Source organism: Gastrolobium bilobum, unplaced genomic scaffold (genome assembly GCF_033153095.1).
Source record: "Gastrolobium bilobum isolate Gb01-03AN ecotype WA unplaced genomic scaffold, APGP_CSIRO_Gbil_v1 utg41772, whole genome shotgun sequence".
Lineage (NCBI taxonomy): Eukaryota > Viridiplantae > Streptophyta > Magnoliopsida > Fabales > Fabaceae > Gastrolobium > Gastrolobium bilobum.
In genome coordinates this window covers 34,801-51,522 of record NW_026895418.1, presented here as the reverse complement: position 1 = coordinate 51,522, position 16,722 = coordinate 34,801, and the positions used below count along the sequence as shown (strand labels likewise).

At 32.9% G+C, this 16,722-nt stretch overlaps 2 protein-coding genes across 4 annotated transcripts; one reads left to right on the top strand and one right to left on the bottom strand.

Annotated features, from left to right (window-relative positions):
- The first annotated feature begins 255 nt into the window (after positions 1–255).
- LOC133310492 (uncharacterized Rho GTPase-activating protein At5g61530) lies at positions 256–6,969 on the top strand. Of its 3 annotated transcripts, none has more exons than XM_061511427.1 (10): positions 256–351; positions 955–1,073; positions 1,164–1,426; positions 2,244–2,306; positions 2,390–2,408; positions 2,682–2,780; positions 2,882–2,959; positions 3,048–3,292; positions 5,212–5,377; positions 6,460–6,969. In XM_061511427.1, exons 2-10 carry the CDS (start codon positions 1,013–1,015, stop codon positions 6,603–6,605), a joined length of 1,140 nt encoding a protein of 379 aa, XP_061367411.1. In that variant the 5' UTR covers positions 256–351; positions 955–1,012; the 3' UTR covers positions 6,606–6,969. The 3 variants fall into 3 exon arrangements, with proteins under 3 accessions (XP_061367411.1, XP_061367421.1, XP_061367418.1); XM_061511437.1 differs by lacking the exon at positions 256–351 and adding an exon at positions 407–425; XM_061511434.1 differs by lacking the exon at positions 256–351 and adding an exon at positions 468–471.
- Positions 6,970–7,614: 645 nt separating this feature from the next.
- Positions 7,615–9,413, bottom strand: LOC133310516 (transcription factor DUO1-like). The gene is made up of 3 exons (XM_061511447.1): positions 9,217–9,413; positions 8,634–8,856; positions 7,615–8,091 (listed from the first exon to the last, which is right to left on the bottom strand). The coding sequence occupies exons 1-3, from the start codon at positions 9,411–9,413 to the stop codon at positions 7,615–7,617; spliced, it is 897 nt and encodes a 298-aa protein (XP_061367431.1).
- Positions 9,414–16,722: the final 7,309 nt, after the last annotated feature.

The following is a 16,722-nucleotide window of genomic DNA, read 5'->3' as shown; positions in this document are numbered from 1 at the left end:
AGGAAAAAAAAGTGAAGAAAAGAAAATATAAAAACACACTAAATTGATATAATTTTATTAAAAATAACAAAATTATGCGATTTAAAATAACAAACACCTTTAAAAAAACAGAAAACAAAGGAAGTGAGAGAAACTGAGAATGACAAAAGAATTAGTGTTATAATTGGTGTTATTTGGTTGAACAAACGTATTGGTCAGAGCAGTCTCATTCTGATCTCATATCTATGTGGTGCCGTCTTTATTATTTTAATTTTTTTTTCTTTTTTTTTCTGAGTACATCAAAATTGAATATCTAACGCAGTTAACCTCTCTCTCTCTCTCTGCAACGTGCTCAGCTTTTACAGAAGCAAGGTATTCTTGATTTGATTCTCTTACTGCTTCGACAACTTATAGGGTTTTTTTTTTTTAAATTCCTTTATTTATTGGTCTCTTCTACTCTTTTTCTATGCTTTTATTGCAACCCAGAAACGGGTTTGTGTTAGTTCCTTTTCCTTTTCCTTGATTATCCTGATTTTATTTTATTTTTGGGTAAAGAAAAAATGGTATTTTTAATAGTACTACCTGTAGAGGGGTGATGGAATCGTTTGGTATAGTTGAGTAACAAGTGTTGATTTTATGGGTTTTGCTCTGTGTACCGCAGAAACTATTGTGGGTGTGATTGTTTTTTGCTTGTTCTATTGCTGATTGAATGCGTAGAGTTGACTATGTTGTATGTAGAACTGTAAAAGAAATTCTTATGGATTGATTGATGATTTTGAAGAAATTGATGATCTTCACTGATGACAAGCATCAAAAGCTTTCGTCATGTGTATGGTGAAATAAATAACTAATTTTACCATTTTTTTAAATAAAGTTTATGTCGATTCTGTTTCTTAAGAACTTATGATTGTATTTGTGACTGGTATTTTTGTCAATTATTGTTGACTTGTCTTTTATGGGTTCACTTCTATGCAGGATCAAGTGTGAATTGATTTTTCCATTGATTTTGATTTTGTTATTAGCTTCTGGTTCAATGCCTTCTGTCATCTCACCTCAGTGGCAAGATAAGGCTACTGATTTTTTTTCTTCCTCGGGTATCCTTCACGAAATCTGAGAACTTTTATTTTTCTTGTTTACTCTCTGGTTTCTGTTTTTCTGTTTGTTCAAATATAAGTTTAATGTAGGGGTCAAGCTTAAAGAAGCTAGGGAATCAGCGGGAACATTTGTTGGCGAGGTCACTAGGGATACAAAGAGTAATGTTGCTGAAGTGGCGGGACGAGTTGGAACGATGGTCAAGAGTCGGTGGGCACTTCTTCAGCAGCCATCCACAAGACATGCTGTACAGGATCGATTAGTATCAGCTGCTGCTACTACCGGGGCATTACTAAGGAGAGGGTTGACAGGGACAAAAGAGAAGGTGGTTGTGGGAAAATCCAAGGTTGAAGAGGTAATTTACTTGAGTAAATTATCTGGGATTGTGATGGAGAAATTTTTAAGGCATAAATGCATAATGACTAGGTTTAGTTGTTTTCACCATTTTGTTGACAACATTGTGAGAACAGGATACAAAATGAAAATAATGTGGCATTTTTGTAAATAGAGTAAAGTACTTTTTGGATTCTCAACAAAAATTACAGGGCCCATTTTAATCTCTTAGAAAAAAAAGTCGACTTGTGGCCCCTCTGAAATTCAAAATAAACCCAGTTAGTCGAAATTGTGGTCCATCTGAAATTCAAAGAAGACCCACGTTAGTCCCTCAAAAGGACTAACATGGGTCTATTTTGAATTTCAGAGGAACCACAAATTGATTTTTTATTTCTAAGGGATTAAATTGGGCGCCGTGATATTTGTTGAGGACCCAAAAGATACTTTACTCTTGTAAATATTAGTGAAAGTATATTAGTGTATGGGGATTTTATTTCATTATTACTTGTTATCCTTTCCTTTGGGTTAAGGGAATGCCTAATCCAAAGTGATTTTGGATTACATAATTCTGTCTGTTGGATAATGATAACTTTTGGTTTAATTGTAGATAGGATTTGTATGAAGCTGTTATTCTGGACTTGGTATTAATCAAATGGATGTTTTTTAAATTTTCTCTTTGTCTCATCTTATAATCTTCTATGTTTTCCTTCTTTTTATAACTTTATCTGCTAGTCATGCACCATGTTATCACTCTTGGTGTATTTTTCCTGCACTAATTTGATGCTCAGATTCTTTACTTTCTTCTCTCTTTGATTTGGCATCATGGTCACTTATTTCAGGTTGCAAAAATAACAGCACAGAAAAGTAAGACTATCTTGACTGACATTGAAAGACGGCAGAAGGTAAATGGCATTAGGCTAACTGTGACTTATGTCTACTGGTATACATCACTCCCAAGTATTCTTACTTTAATTTTCTGTTGCAGGGAGTTGCAAGCACTGATGGTATGTTTCTCAAACCACATAACTGAGCAAGCAAGGGGTTCTTTTCATGCATTAGATTCTTTCGCTGACTATGTAGAACTAGTTCCATTGTTCCCACAAGGCATCATGGGATGAATTCCATTTTGAAACTTATACAATAATAATTTTGATTAGTTGTGAACTATTAAGTTATATTGCAGTATAGCATGCTTTGTTTATGTAGATTTTTACTTTGTTAAAAAAATTGTGCCAGCCTGAATTATAGTAGTTAATTGTTCATTATCTTGACCCCAGTATTTGGAGTTCCTATTGAGGTTACTGTACAGAGGCAAGATTGCAGCAAGCTTATTCCTCACATATTGGTCAATTGTGCAGATTATCTTATAGTTTCAGGTAGCTGTTTCTAGAGTAAGGTTCTACATCCGTGCATATGAGTCTATTTTTTTTTGTTTTATTTTAATCCTTATTAATTTGATTATTGTTATTTTATGTAGGATTGAACTTGCCATATCTCTTTAAATCTGAAGGGGATAAAAAGGTTATTCAGCATTTGGTTTCCCTATACAACCAAGGTAATTCAATCATTCTTTCAGTAATGGGTAGGTTATAGTTATTATACTTGGATTATGTTATACTTGCTACTATAATTGCATGTTGCAGATTCAACTGCTTCAGTGCCAGAAGGCACAAATCCAATTGACGTAGCAGCTCTTGTAAAATATTATCTTGCTAGCCTTCCTGAGCCGCTTACCACGTTGGAGCTTTATAATGATATCAAAGGTGCTCGATCTAGTATATATTCCATGAAAAACATACTCAAGAGGCTTTCCAGTGTAAACTACATGACTCTGGAGTTTATAACAGCACTTCTGCTCCGTGTTAGCCAGAAGTCACTTCTCAATAAGGTAAGAGGCTTCTCTACGGGAGCATGTGTGTGTTTGTTTGGCGGAAGCAGGGATGGGTGGCAGATTGAGTTTCAGTGTGTACTTGCATTTGTTTATTGCTATATAAACTATGTATGATGGAGTCTTGTGGCCCATTTCCCTTTGATTATCGGACATACATTTTCTCTCCTATAAAATGTCACACATAATATACTTGCTTTGCTATGCAAGTAGCGTTTAAAACACATGCGAAAAAGAAATTGAATCCATGCATTTCTTTTGTTGTTTTGTCATTTGAAGTTGTTTTCTTTTGTGAAATCTGATTTGTCTCTATATATTAGACATTGTATTTAAATATAAGTTATTGCTTTTGACAGTTGTGGTTTTTAAACTGTTTTAAAGACCTGTTTTATTTTTTCATTAGCAGTCTCTAACTCTCTCGTGAGGTTTTCTCCAATTGGTGTTTGGCAACCAGCTCACTTTCATATTCTTATTCCTGGTCTTCTTGAGTTTCGTTGGTTTGACCAATATACTGTTCACACGGTAAATGGAGGGTACTGTTGTCCAATATATTTATAAATTGGAAAAACGACTTTCATTATTCATAATAGAGCAAGAGTAGACATTAGGATAAACTATCCTCATAATAGAACAAGAAAAGAAAGAAGATAGAAAATGAAAAAGAAAGATTATCAAAATTCTGGAGCCCTGTATGGCATTGAATGTCTGGCAAAGGAATTGCCTAAAAGCCACTCCTAGAAATACACAATGATGCTAAAAGAGAAGGTCTAGTCTTTGCTTTGTGATAGGAAAAAGCCTATGAAAACTTATGCAAGGAAAAAATATAAAGAGGGGAGTTCAGTTGCTGTGATGAGCTTATTTACTCATTTGCTGAGTCAGCCAAACAGTTACAAGGGAATAGTCCAGAAGAGGCTAAGCGAGGGTAGTTAAAGAAAGTAAAGGGAAGAACAGTCTATATAAGGGGGTAGTTGAGAAAGAGGGCATTTCTGGAATCTGGACTGGAACCTGGGAGAGATTAGGGCCTCTCATATCTACTCTAAACAATCTGTATTAGAATTCTGTTCCCTGTATTCTGCTTTCCATTTCAGTTGTAAATCATTACTTGTTTCATTCTTCAGTTGTAAATTCTCTTGTATAGTTGAGAATTGTTGTAACCCATTTACCAATCAATATAAATTTCTCTTTTCGTTGTCTTTGGTTAAATAGTGATTTTCTTGTTCCTACCACTTTGACCAAACTGACCATGTAACAACTAACATTGAACTTTGACCAGAGGTCTCTAGCATGCCTAGTTTTGGCTCTTTTGTTGTTATAGGGAGAGGAAGCAGGCAATGCTTTGTGGGATTGTGCTTAATCAGCTGCTATATGGTGTATATGTAATATGGCTAGAGCAAAATGCCAGTTTTTCAATTGATGTTTATGTATTCTCTGGGATAGGATTGAAGACTAGCTTATTTTGGGCTTTCTGCTAATGGTCTTGTATGGAGTTTTGTTGTCTGATTTGGAGAAGGATTGGAGAGCTCTAATGTAACAAGTTTATGTTCCTTAGTACCTTTTGCTTTTTGATTTTGTACTTCTGGTTTACTTCTAGAAGGATTTTCTGTGGTCTGTTTCTTGTGTTTTTCTCCTCTTCTAATATTTTTATTTTTATTTTTTTCCTGGTAATACCACTATTTTCTTCTCTTCATCTAAAAGTACAAAGGAAAGTCACTATTTTCCAAGATGCATAACTTACTTGCTTTGTTATATGCAATTAGCAACCTTCCTCACTCCGTGCATTATGATCATCATCATGGTTTAGTGTGTTTGCTTTCCGATCAGTTGGTTGACCTTAAGAACAGTCACACAGTTGTTACTTGTTAGATACTAAATACAAATTTGATTTGGTTAGCATGCTTAAGATTGTTGACTTTCTTTAGATGGATGCTCGGAGCCTTGCAATGGAAATGGCACCTGTTATTATGTGGCAAAAGGGACAAAAACCTGAATTTTATCGTCAATATTGGAGTCAGATGTCGAAAAGTCCTTCCAAAAAGAGCTTGGATCCGCCATCCGGTGAATACAATGCATGGGACATGCTTGCTGGTAAGCAAAATGATGCCAAAACATGTAAATTTTTTTTAAGATAACCATTTTTACTGAAAATAGTATTTATTATTGGCTATAGCCAAAAAGATGATGACCATGTGGGAAATTGCATGAAACCATCACTGTCCAAGTTAACTCTAGTCCCTAGCAATGGGGATTCTCTTAGTCAAAATGTGTGAGTAGAGAAATCCTGCTTCTCATTGAGAACAAAATGTTCTATGTGCAATAATCTTCACTAACCATGAGTTCTATGTTGGCCACGTGAGGATAAGACCAACAGAGGTCCTAAAAAGAAAAGAGTTGATCGATGGAGGATGATGGTACCAGTATTTTATATTGAAAATAAATGAGAAATTGGAGACTAGCTCATTACAAACACTGACGCCACAGGAAGAAGCTTGTGATATCAGCAACAACAACACCAAAATAGAGAAATTGTGCAAAAATTAACAAGCTAAACACGCAAGAATAATACCCAAACCCTCACTCTCCAAGACCAGCAACCCTAGGCCCCAAAGAGATCCCAATTCTCACTCCAAGATTCTGAATTCATGCATAAGGAACCTCATCCCCAAAGCCCCGAATATAACTGCCTCTCTCTCTCTCCTCTAACTGATTCCTAATAGCTGGACCTGGACCCACTTGTCCTGGCCCATCAGAGGATAACTGAATAAATGGGTGGAGGAAGACCGAGGAAGACCCTGAGAGAAAAAATTAAAAAAGTAATTGATCTATATGGCCTTTCCGAAAACTTGTTTTTTGACATAACACAATGGCATTCTTTGATTAAAGGGTGAGTCTTGGAGCCTTCGAATCTCTTTCTAAGCGGTACAGTTAAACATTTTAAAATTTGCTTGAAAGTTGTACTTCTAACTTGTGGATCTTCAATCAACATTGCATTCTAATTACATGTCACTTGCAAAAAAATGTGGAAGGGTGCTAAAGTTAGTTTAACAGTTGATTGGCTTTACTTGTATTGAACTAAAGTTGGTCTGCAGAAATTACATGCAGAGAAGACATAGAATTAGTGCTGATTGGAGATAGTCATTTCATTTCTTTTCTTTTTTCTTGTGCTGCAGATGATGGTGAAGCCTTAGATGCATCCTCTCTTATTCCTTTGGATGATGGCACGCCAGTTGACTTTGGTGCAATTGAGGTTGTTCAGTTGCTCATAGAACATCATAATGCAATTTTCACTGATGCAAATGAGACTGTCTGGAAATGAATTGCTTTACTCCTCATCCTGTATTGATTCGTTGGCTTGGATATTTTAGACTTGGAATTATTTTTTCCAATCGATCATATGAAGAACATTATATAGAAGCTACTTTTGAAGTTATGGACAATCATTGCGCTGGGGAAAGATGTTGGATACTGGTCTCTGTAGTTTTAGTGATAAGGGTATCTGATTTTTGAAGTCGTTTTGCATTTAGAGGGGTGGCTGTTTTACCTTGGGGGTGGGGGTTCGAAAAGTATTGTACAGCTATTACCTGTTGCTTGCAGAAATTCTCATTACTGATGTAATTTATTATTGTGGTCATTTGCTTGGATTGATGATATATTGATCTTTGTTTATAGTTTATGTATACAGAGCCATTTTTACATATGTAAGGGTCAATTTGGTGCACCTACTATTGTCCCTGATTGCAAGAATGCGGAGAAAAGGGGTGGACAAAACTAAGTTTTGATGTGAAGAGCTACGCAAGTATATGCCATGGATTTTTTAAAAAAAACTTGGGAGTGGTAATCTTATCGTAGGACCTTGGAAATTCAAGGTGTACTTATAATGCAGTCTTAAGTTTTCATTATACTAATTTTTTGGGGTGCTAACTTGAGGTTCATGAAAGGCTCTTTTGTTCAAGTTAGTCAAAAGGGAATGAAAGGATTAATCTTGAAATAAAACGAAAAGATTCACATGTTCTGAGTGACATAGCCATTGAGGAACATTAACAGTTTTCCTTGGCTTTGTTTCATAATGTAACAAAAAAAATAGTTAAATATGGGTAATACTCTCAAATGTGCGGGTATTAAATAAGTTCCACAACTTGTCAAATATTGTGCAGCTTAAGGTTTTTCCTTGGTAAATTCAAGGAACCTGATACAAGTTAATGCATTAACATATTGCATAAGCAAGTTACAACAATTTAGATTTGATTGTTCTCAGAAAGGATGGTACATGTAAAATAGGAGCTAAATGATCACTAAGTATAACAGTCTAACTAAAAATAAATATTTCATTGTTCTGATGAGGATGGAATATGCTCAAAGTATTCAAAAATATCAGTTGGGAAGTCCTTAAAGAAGCCATTTGAACTTGTACTTTGAGAATTTCCTTCCAATCCAAGAGTTGGCAACCTAGTCCCAAGCTTCTGGCCGTATAAACATTCTGAACATTTTTTCTGCTCGAACATACCAATCAAGTTAGTGTCATAGTGCTCCGGAACGAGGTCGTGGCACTCTGGGAATAGTGGAAAGTCCATTTGTGGTTCAGGGAGTAGAGGAAAGTTGTACCCTGATGAAGACTCAAAAGGTGTTACCATATGAAGTGGGGTGGCCTCAACCTTAACTGCATTCAGGTCACTCTCCAAACTTTGGTAGTTTGACTTTGTCAAATCTGGTAGGTTGACCATCTCAAACACCTCAGTGTTTCCCATATAGGAAGTAGAGTAAGTAAGGCTTTCTTCCAGCTGATTAGAACTACACGGAGGAACCTGAAATAGATATTTTGACCATTAAGTTCATGATTTTATGATCTTTTATGCACTAAATCAAGTATTTTATAAAGGGTATTAAAAACCCACAACAATAAAATTATTAAGTATTATCCGGGGAACTTAATTGAGACATTTGCTTGTAACTTTTTTATGGAACATTCCTTTCTCATTCTACTTCCCCTTTTTCCCTCCCTAGTCTCCTAGTAAGAATTCCGGACATGGCGTTTGGTATAGGAGAAATTTTTATTTGTCCGAGAATCTCGATTTTCAAAAATATGATTTTTACATTCAATTTACGATAATATCTGAAAATTTAAAATTTTAAAACTTTCAGTTTCTCGGGAATTCGGAAAGAATCCGTGTACCAAACGGATTGTAAGTGCCACTCTAGTAGTGAAGTCTATCTTAGGATCTAACAAGGTGGATTTGCAAAAAATGTAAAATAAAAATTATATTCGTGTTGCATTGTTACTACTAATAGGTCTGCACACACACACACACATAAAAATCTTGAAGCAATGGATTCTCATCTACCTCACCTCTTCAACTTGTACTTGATTAAGAGGAGCTTTTCCTTTGTTTTTCTGCTGTGATGGCCTTTGCAACATTCTCTCCAACCTTTTCCTCCTACTGCTCCAGAAATTTTTCACATCATTGTCGGTTCTCCCTTGCAAATATGTAGCAATTTTAGCCCATTTGTTCCCAAATTGTGCCTGCAATTCTATCACAACCCTTTCCTCCTCTGCTGAAAACTTGCAGCCACTGCAATCCCACATTCCAAAAAAGTTCAATATAAAAGGAAACAATTCAGGATCATCATCAATAGTACTAAAGTACATTGTCATAAAGTAACCAAAGGGCATTCACATCACACAAACAATAACAGTAGCAACTATTCTTATTATCCCCACATGTTCTTACAACCCACAAAAGAAAACAACACAACAAATACCAAAAAAAAAAAAAAAAAAGAAAGAAAGAAAAGGGTAGCAACATGAAATGTTCATGTTTAAATGTGACTAAAAAAGGTGACATGAGAGCATTCCACTGTACTTCTGTTTGAACCGGATTAATCGGATAATCGACGAACCAATTGGAAAAAAAAAAAGAATTATAACTTACGATTTCAAGTTGGGTCTAAGCTTGTTAACCCATCTAAGGCGACAAGATTTTCCAGTTCGAGGCAACAAGCCTTTGGATCGAATGGAGCTCCAATCTTTTGGACCATACTTGTTTACATGCTTTAAAAGAACCTCATCTTCCTCACAACTCCATGGCCCTTTCTTTATGTATGTTGTTCTATCAAACTCTCTTTCCATTTCATGAATTTTTTTTTTTTGGTTGCAATGCTTATTGATTTTCTTTTCTTTTCTCCCAAATAAAGCTCTGATTTTTTTAAGGTGCCACACAATTTTTGAAATGGTTGGTTGTGTTTATGCTCCTATATGGTTAGATTCGTGGGTACGAGGTACACTTGCACACGTGTAATCACTGTTCTGATTAGTCAGAACATTTTGTTTTGTGATGTTGTGACGTGGCAGTATTTTACTGGCGTGGTCTCTTGTTCTACGTGAACGGAACGCAGAGGATTCCTGCTCCCACTCTCACATGTTGACGGTTTTGACGGTTAGTGGGAACATCCACAACCCCGCCATTTCTTCTCCATTTGAATTGAGGTTTATTTAAAATTGAAATTAGTACACAATTTCATGGATATTTTTTGTCTGTTTTTTTCACATGTATAGTTATACATTGTTCAATACTCTTTTAGGGTGTGTTTGGTACAGGAGAAATTTTTTGGTGACCGGGAATCATGATTAATGAGAATTCAGTAGAAATTGAGTTTACTTGGAATCTTACGAAAGATGTGTTTGGTTCGCCAAAATATTACCGGGAATACTGGGTAAAAATTACTGATTCCATATTTGGTTTAGAACGAAATATGACTTGGAATATGAGGTTATTTTAAAAATATAACCCCAAACTATTTTTACTTTTGTAATTGATAGGTTGGGTCTAGATTTTTATGTGTATTGGGGTATTTTTGTCTCAAAATTTATTGTTGTGTTTTCCCTTTACTTGGTATTCTGATTGGTATTCCGAATTACCATATTATTTTTGGTAATCTGAATAGTGACTTTTCTTTATAAATCAAATTACCGGTAATCCTTGGATATCCAGGAATCGTAATTTATTCCTTCTACCAAACGTGGTAATTACATTTACCAAAGAAGGATTACCGGTAATCCTCTCCAAAAACTTGAACCAAACACCCCCTTAAATTAATCTAGCGTTTTTCATTTTTTTCATTATTAATATTTCGCTCCTCTTATTATCAATTTTTAACAAATTATTAACAATTCTTTCCAAAACAAAAGAGTATCAGACGCCAAAATTTTTGGTAATTTTTTTTTTTTTTTCACATTCACTATCTAAAAATGTTAATACATTCGATGATAAACGTGAAAATAAAAAAATATTTTAAAATAGAGAGAAAATTATCTGTCCTTTAAAATAAGTTCTTAATCTATATGAATAGAATTGCTGGTTTCTTTAAATAAAGTAATGATAAAATATACCTTGCTCCCAATAAATAAAGTTATTAACGTTTTATTTTAAATATAAAAATAATCATCAGTATATATTAAAATTACAAGTGTGAGAAGTCTTGATTTTTTTTAAAAAAACCAGTTAATATTATTTTAAGTAAGTAAAATAAATAGAACTTAAAAAGAAATTTTAATAGATAATTAAAATGTACTAAAAATATTTATCAAAAAAATGTAATAAAAATGTAATCATAATTATCTAAGGACAATGTTGGAATTATTAAAAAAAGAAAAAAGAAAAGGGAAAAGTTCACCAATGCCCTTGTGGTTTGCTTCAGAATCACCTATGTCCCTGTGATTTTTTTCTATCACATATGCCCCTGTGGTTTGCAAAAGGTGTTTTTTATCACATATGCCCCTATGATTTTTTAATTTTTACAAAGCACAGGGGCATATGTGATAAAAAAAAAACCACAGGGGCATAGGTGATTCTGAAGCAAACCACAGGGGCATTAGTGAACTTTTCCCAAAAGAAAAACAAAATGCAGGCGGAAAGCAACCCAAAAAATGGCATATATATATGAGTTTGGTGTTTGTCATTTTAAATAATATAAGTTATGTCATTTTAAGAGAAAGATAGACACAAGGAATGAAAATCATGGGAGAGAAAGTGGGTGATTTTTTTTTTAATTTAAATTTTAAATAAAAAAATTTCTTGTGTCTATCTCTCTCTTCAAATGACATAACTTTATGTCATTTAAAATGACAAATACTTTTCCCTATATATATATATGGGTTTGATGTTTTTTTTGAAGGATATATTTGTATCATTTTAAATGAAAGAAAGACACAAACAATAGAAATCATGCGAGAGAAAAAGAGTAAATTTTTTAAAATTTAAATTTTAAATAAAAAACACTAATTTGGTTTCTTTCTCTCACTTAAAATGATACAATTAGTTTATAAAAAAAATGATAAAATTGTTGTAAAATTAATTAGAAGAAGAATAGAGATAAGAGAGATAAGAGAATGTATTCTGGTTGTATTGTCATACTACAATGATGCCTTATATATATAGGCTCGGGAAATATGAAAGTTACAATAACTGAAATTATTTTCCAACGGTCATAACGTCTCCAATAGCCATAACGTCTCTAACGGCCATAACGTCTCCAACAGTTATAAGGGTTATATAACGGATATGGACAACCAATAAATTATTTATAACACTCCCCCTTGGATGTCCAATAATCCTATTGAGAAGAAATATGTATTAGAAGCTGCCTCATTAAAAACCTTATCAGAAAAACCCAATGGGACAAAATCATAGTGAAGGAAAAAAGAGTGCAGCACATATTTCACTCCCTTGATGATAACATTATTTAATATCTCTGAGTTTACGCATCCCGATCTTGTAAACAAGCTTCTCAAAACTTGAAGTAGGTAACGCCTTGGTAAATAAATCTGCCAAATTATCACTTGAACGGATTTGTTGAACATCAATTTCACCATTTTGTTGAAGATCATGAGTGAAGAAGAATTTTGGTCAAATATGTTTTGTTCTCTCTCCTTTGATGTATCCTCCCTTTAATTGAGCTATGCAAGCATCATTATCTTCATGCAATATTGTTGGAACCTCTTTTTCTAACTAAAAACCGCATGCTTTTCGGATGTGTTGCGTCATTGACCTTGATCAAACACATTCTTGACTTTCTTCATGAATTGCTATTATCCCATTGTCGTGCTTCCACTTGTGAATAAATATCCTGTTTGGAATCCAGCTTTGTGTGGGTCCTGCATTATTCTAGTATCTTCATATCAAAAAGAAATAATTCATGCTAACAAATTTACAAATAAAGATAAAATGTAAGAATAAGGGGGAAGATATGAGGTTTAAAAGCCAAACATCCACTTTAATAATTTTATAATTCCCCTTGGATGTTCACTATTTATTATACGATAATAAGATTGTCTCGATTGAACTAAATATGTCACACACACAAAATTCATGATTTTTCATGGGTTTAAATGAATATTTTATTTATTTCAATTGAGCTCATATAACCATTGAGGTACTCAATGGATTTGTTTTATGCATGTAAAATATCTTTAAATTACAAGTCAACTGGTAGATAAATATTTTATTAAGGTGATTATACCACACATGTCTTTATTGCCCTAATCCATTAATGATATTTGAAGCTTCATTCAACGAATTTTCCGAGAATTTTTATATGCTTCAAGCATTTTAGATCCTTCTAGAATTTTCATATATATTTCACTATCGATTGAATAAGCCACATAAATAAGCTATAATAACATCTATTAGACGCATGTCAACCTTTTCATGTACTGCCAGATTATTAAAATATCTGAAGGTGATCTCATCCACCACAAGAGAATATATTTTCATATAATAGTTGCCAGGTTTTTGCAAAATTCTTGTGCTACAACAACTTCATTATAATTTGTGCACATTTGTACCCCACTGGCATTTACACCTTCTTGTTTGGACTACAGGTCCAAAAAACTTTAAATTTGAATTGCGTCTTTATATTTTGGCCAATCATCATCAACAAATTTAGCTTCAAAATCCTCGTCTTGTTTCATCATTTCATTTTATGCAAAACGTTGTCGACAACTATATCTTTATGGTTCCATCAGTTTCTTGTAATGACATAACTAATCAAGATCTCTTTGTTTTTATTATTTTTCAGGTACCTGAACCTCCCTTGAGGTTTAACCAAAGTTATGTCTTCATGATTAAAAATTGTCTCCATATTATGACCATCATAATCAATTGCTCCTTTCCTCCCCTTTTGAGGATTTTTATCTTTGGAACTGATCATTTTTCTATGTACAATATGAATTGGAGCATTTATAGTTGGAATATTAGACTTATTGGTCAGTTAAACCATCTGGCAGTCGATATATAATATATTTTTCTCATATTTACTTGGTGCGAGGATCTATATGAGATAATGATAATGCATTATGTATTTTCCAACTGTTTATTCTCTCCCCTTATGTTGGAAAAACTGATAACAATAATCCACTAAATCTCTAATCATTATTTCAATATATTATTTAAGGAGATTCATATCCAACATATATTTTCAACTATATTTGGGATTCATCTTTTTGCGTTGTGGTGGAGTAATTAGAATATAAATCGCACATCAAAAATATTATTTTGCTCCTGACCATAAGTCAATGTAATGGGGAGATGATAACTTATTGGCATGATGCATACAAGTATTGGAGCATAAAATATAGCATATCCCCATGCCAAAATAAGGAGCTTTGTTCTCATAGGCAATGTTCTAGCAACCAATTGGAGACATATAATATAAATTCACCATCATTATAAAAATTAATTGTCTTTATTGTGCTCTTAATATTAATATTTGAGCAAACAATCTCATAAATGTCAAGATAGAGAAACATGTGGCCATTTTATAGATGCATCTATTAAATTCAAAATATTTGAAAGGTCCACATGATGGGTGAATGGGCCCATATATTTCACCATGTATGCATTTCAAAATGCAGGTGATTGAATCTTAACTTTATCTTGTATAATTTCCCTTGAGAACAAGCAATACAAGAAAATTCAATAAATTGAAGAATCTTCTGGTTCTTCAATGCATGATAATATGAATTTTTTTATAATTTGTTTGCATCATATTTGATTCGGGATGGTCCAAGCGGTCATGCCAAATAATGTAGCTATCATAACCAATATCCTTTTGATCTACCTAGGCATGTTTTTCAATCATGCTAAAATTAGTGTAGTTTTCAATCGAAAGAAAAAGCAGGTAATTTTTTTTTATTCTCATTTCTTACCTGCAATATTGTAATAATAGTCAATTTTACCACCATTTGTGATCTCAATGTGATATCATTTATAGCCAATTTGGTCCCCCTTGATAATCACAAATTAGCTCTTCTAGGGCTTTATATTGTCAATTACTGTATTAAAATTTGCTTCCTCCATATCTATATGTGTAATTACATGTATCACAGGTTGAGGCATTAAATAGGCAATTGATAAAATAATTGAGAATTTGTTACTTCAAGAGCAATAACCAACAAAGATATTTAGCCTCTCATCAATGGGATTAATTTTAATGGCATAAGATTCATAACACTTGCACTTATTTTAATTTGTCATATTCATTTCATTAGCCACTTTCGTTTGGCTTCTTTCCTTTTCATGATTTGACCCAATTAATGTTGGATTTTCTATCGGGATTTTGGCATTTGCTTCAGACAATGCTTTTGAACAACGAGTCTAAAATTTATTTGCACTCATTCGGATATGGACAAACAATGAATATTCATAATGATCCAAAACAAAGATAATTTATATTATAAATTGAGCATTAAAAATATTCAATATATAATCAATGTCATGCTATAAATAACCATACAAATTCATTACATGTATTTTTTTATTAAAAAAAGAAGGTCAATTCAAATTATGACGTTCCGTTACAATAATCATGTCAATCCATAACTGAATAAATTGTATTTAATTATAAAAATCACAAATACAGCATCAGTAATAATCATTATTGTCTCATTTAAAACATATATGCATAATCATATCAACTCATAAATTTATGCGTTAAATTATTGAATAACATTTAGCCATGCACGAGATAACTGTAACGGTTATGAGATTTGATCATATATAAAATAATTGTAACAGTTATTTAATCAACGGTTATTTAATTAACGGTTAAATTTCAAATAAAAGAATGAATTTATTTGCACATCATCATTACTCTTTATTTGCATTCAATTAAAAGAATATTACTACTGAATATATTGAAGTAAAATATATTACATGCAAAATAAAACGGTTAAACTCGTAACCTTTCAATTGAATGCATTAATTGCTCCAACGATTTCTCATTCATTTAAAAAATTAAATTTGATTGATGATAAATGGTTTGTAACTACCTTTTAACACAAAATTAATAGCAATATAAAAGGAAAAATAAATTGCACATATTATAATACATGCTTATATAATAATTGCAATAAAGCGACATATTCTCAATCGTATATACTCAGTTAAGTAATCACAAAAGGTGCCTATGATCAAATTCAACAATCAACATCTTAGAAAGACAAAAATAGAACAAACAAATATATGAAGCAACTTTCTGCTCTTGGGATTGAATCCCGTTTCAATCAACCACTTCAATTTAAAAGGTTATGCTATAGGGAAATAGCCATACAACGCAGATACTTTTTTTTTTTTTTTCAAACACAATATGTCAGAATATTTAGCACAAATTTAGTAGCAATGCACTCTAAATGGGCTAAAACCCTAGGTTAAAGCTAAATCAGCTGCGACTTCATGTAGCAAATGGTTGAATGAATACTTCCAAAAAAAAAATAAACCCAAAATACAGCTTATCAAGAGAGGAACAGCCACCGGGTGACCAACAGTTAAGTTAATAAAAAGATATTTCTTCCTTCTAAAAGAGCTAACATATTTAACCCATCAACCCTTTCAAGTTCTTTCATTTTTGAAGGTATATGACAACTTTTTTTTTTTTTTTTTTAGTATAGGATGACAACTTTTTAAACCCTTCACTTTGAAGGAAAAGACAAAAGACAAAAGACATTTCCAGAGAATTGTTCCTTGCCAATTACATTTACAGATTCAAGCTTCTTTTTGGCATATATACCCTTTTATCATTCAGGTTTCTTTTTATAGCCAGACAGACAAGTTACATTGCACCTCTTGCATATATTTAACATGCAAATGTCTATATTGAAACAATAATAATGAAATCGACACCCCCTTTTCCCACTTCTATGTTTCATTTTCTTTTTATGCTCGTCGTATAATAGTCATTACCAATGTAACAAATTTAAAAAAAAAAAAAAAAAGATAAGGTGAAATAATGGTTTGGGAAAGCACTAAGGCCAGCTGCATTGAATTAACTCCAGAATGAAAAAGGCGAAAACAAAATGTTTTTAATGGAAAAATATTTAGTATAATATAATAATGATTAACAACTAGTATCCTCCAATGCAGAGAAATATACAAAACAACACC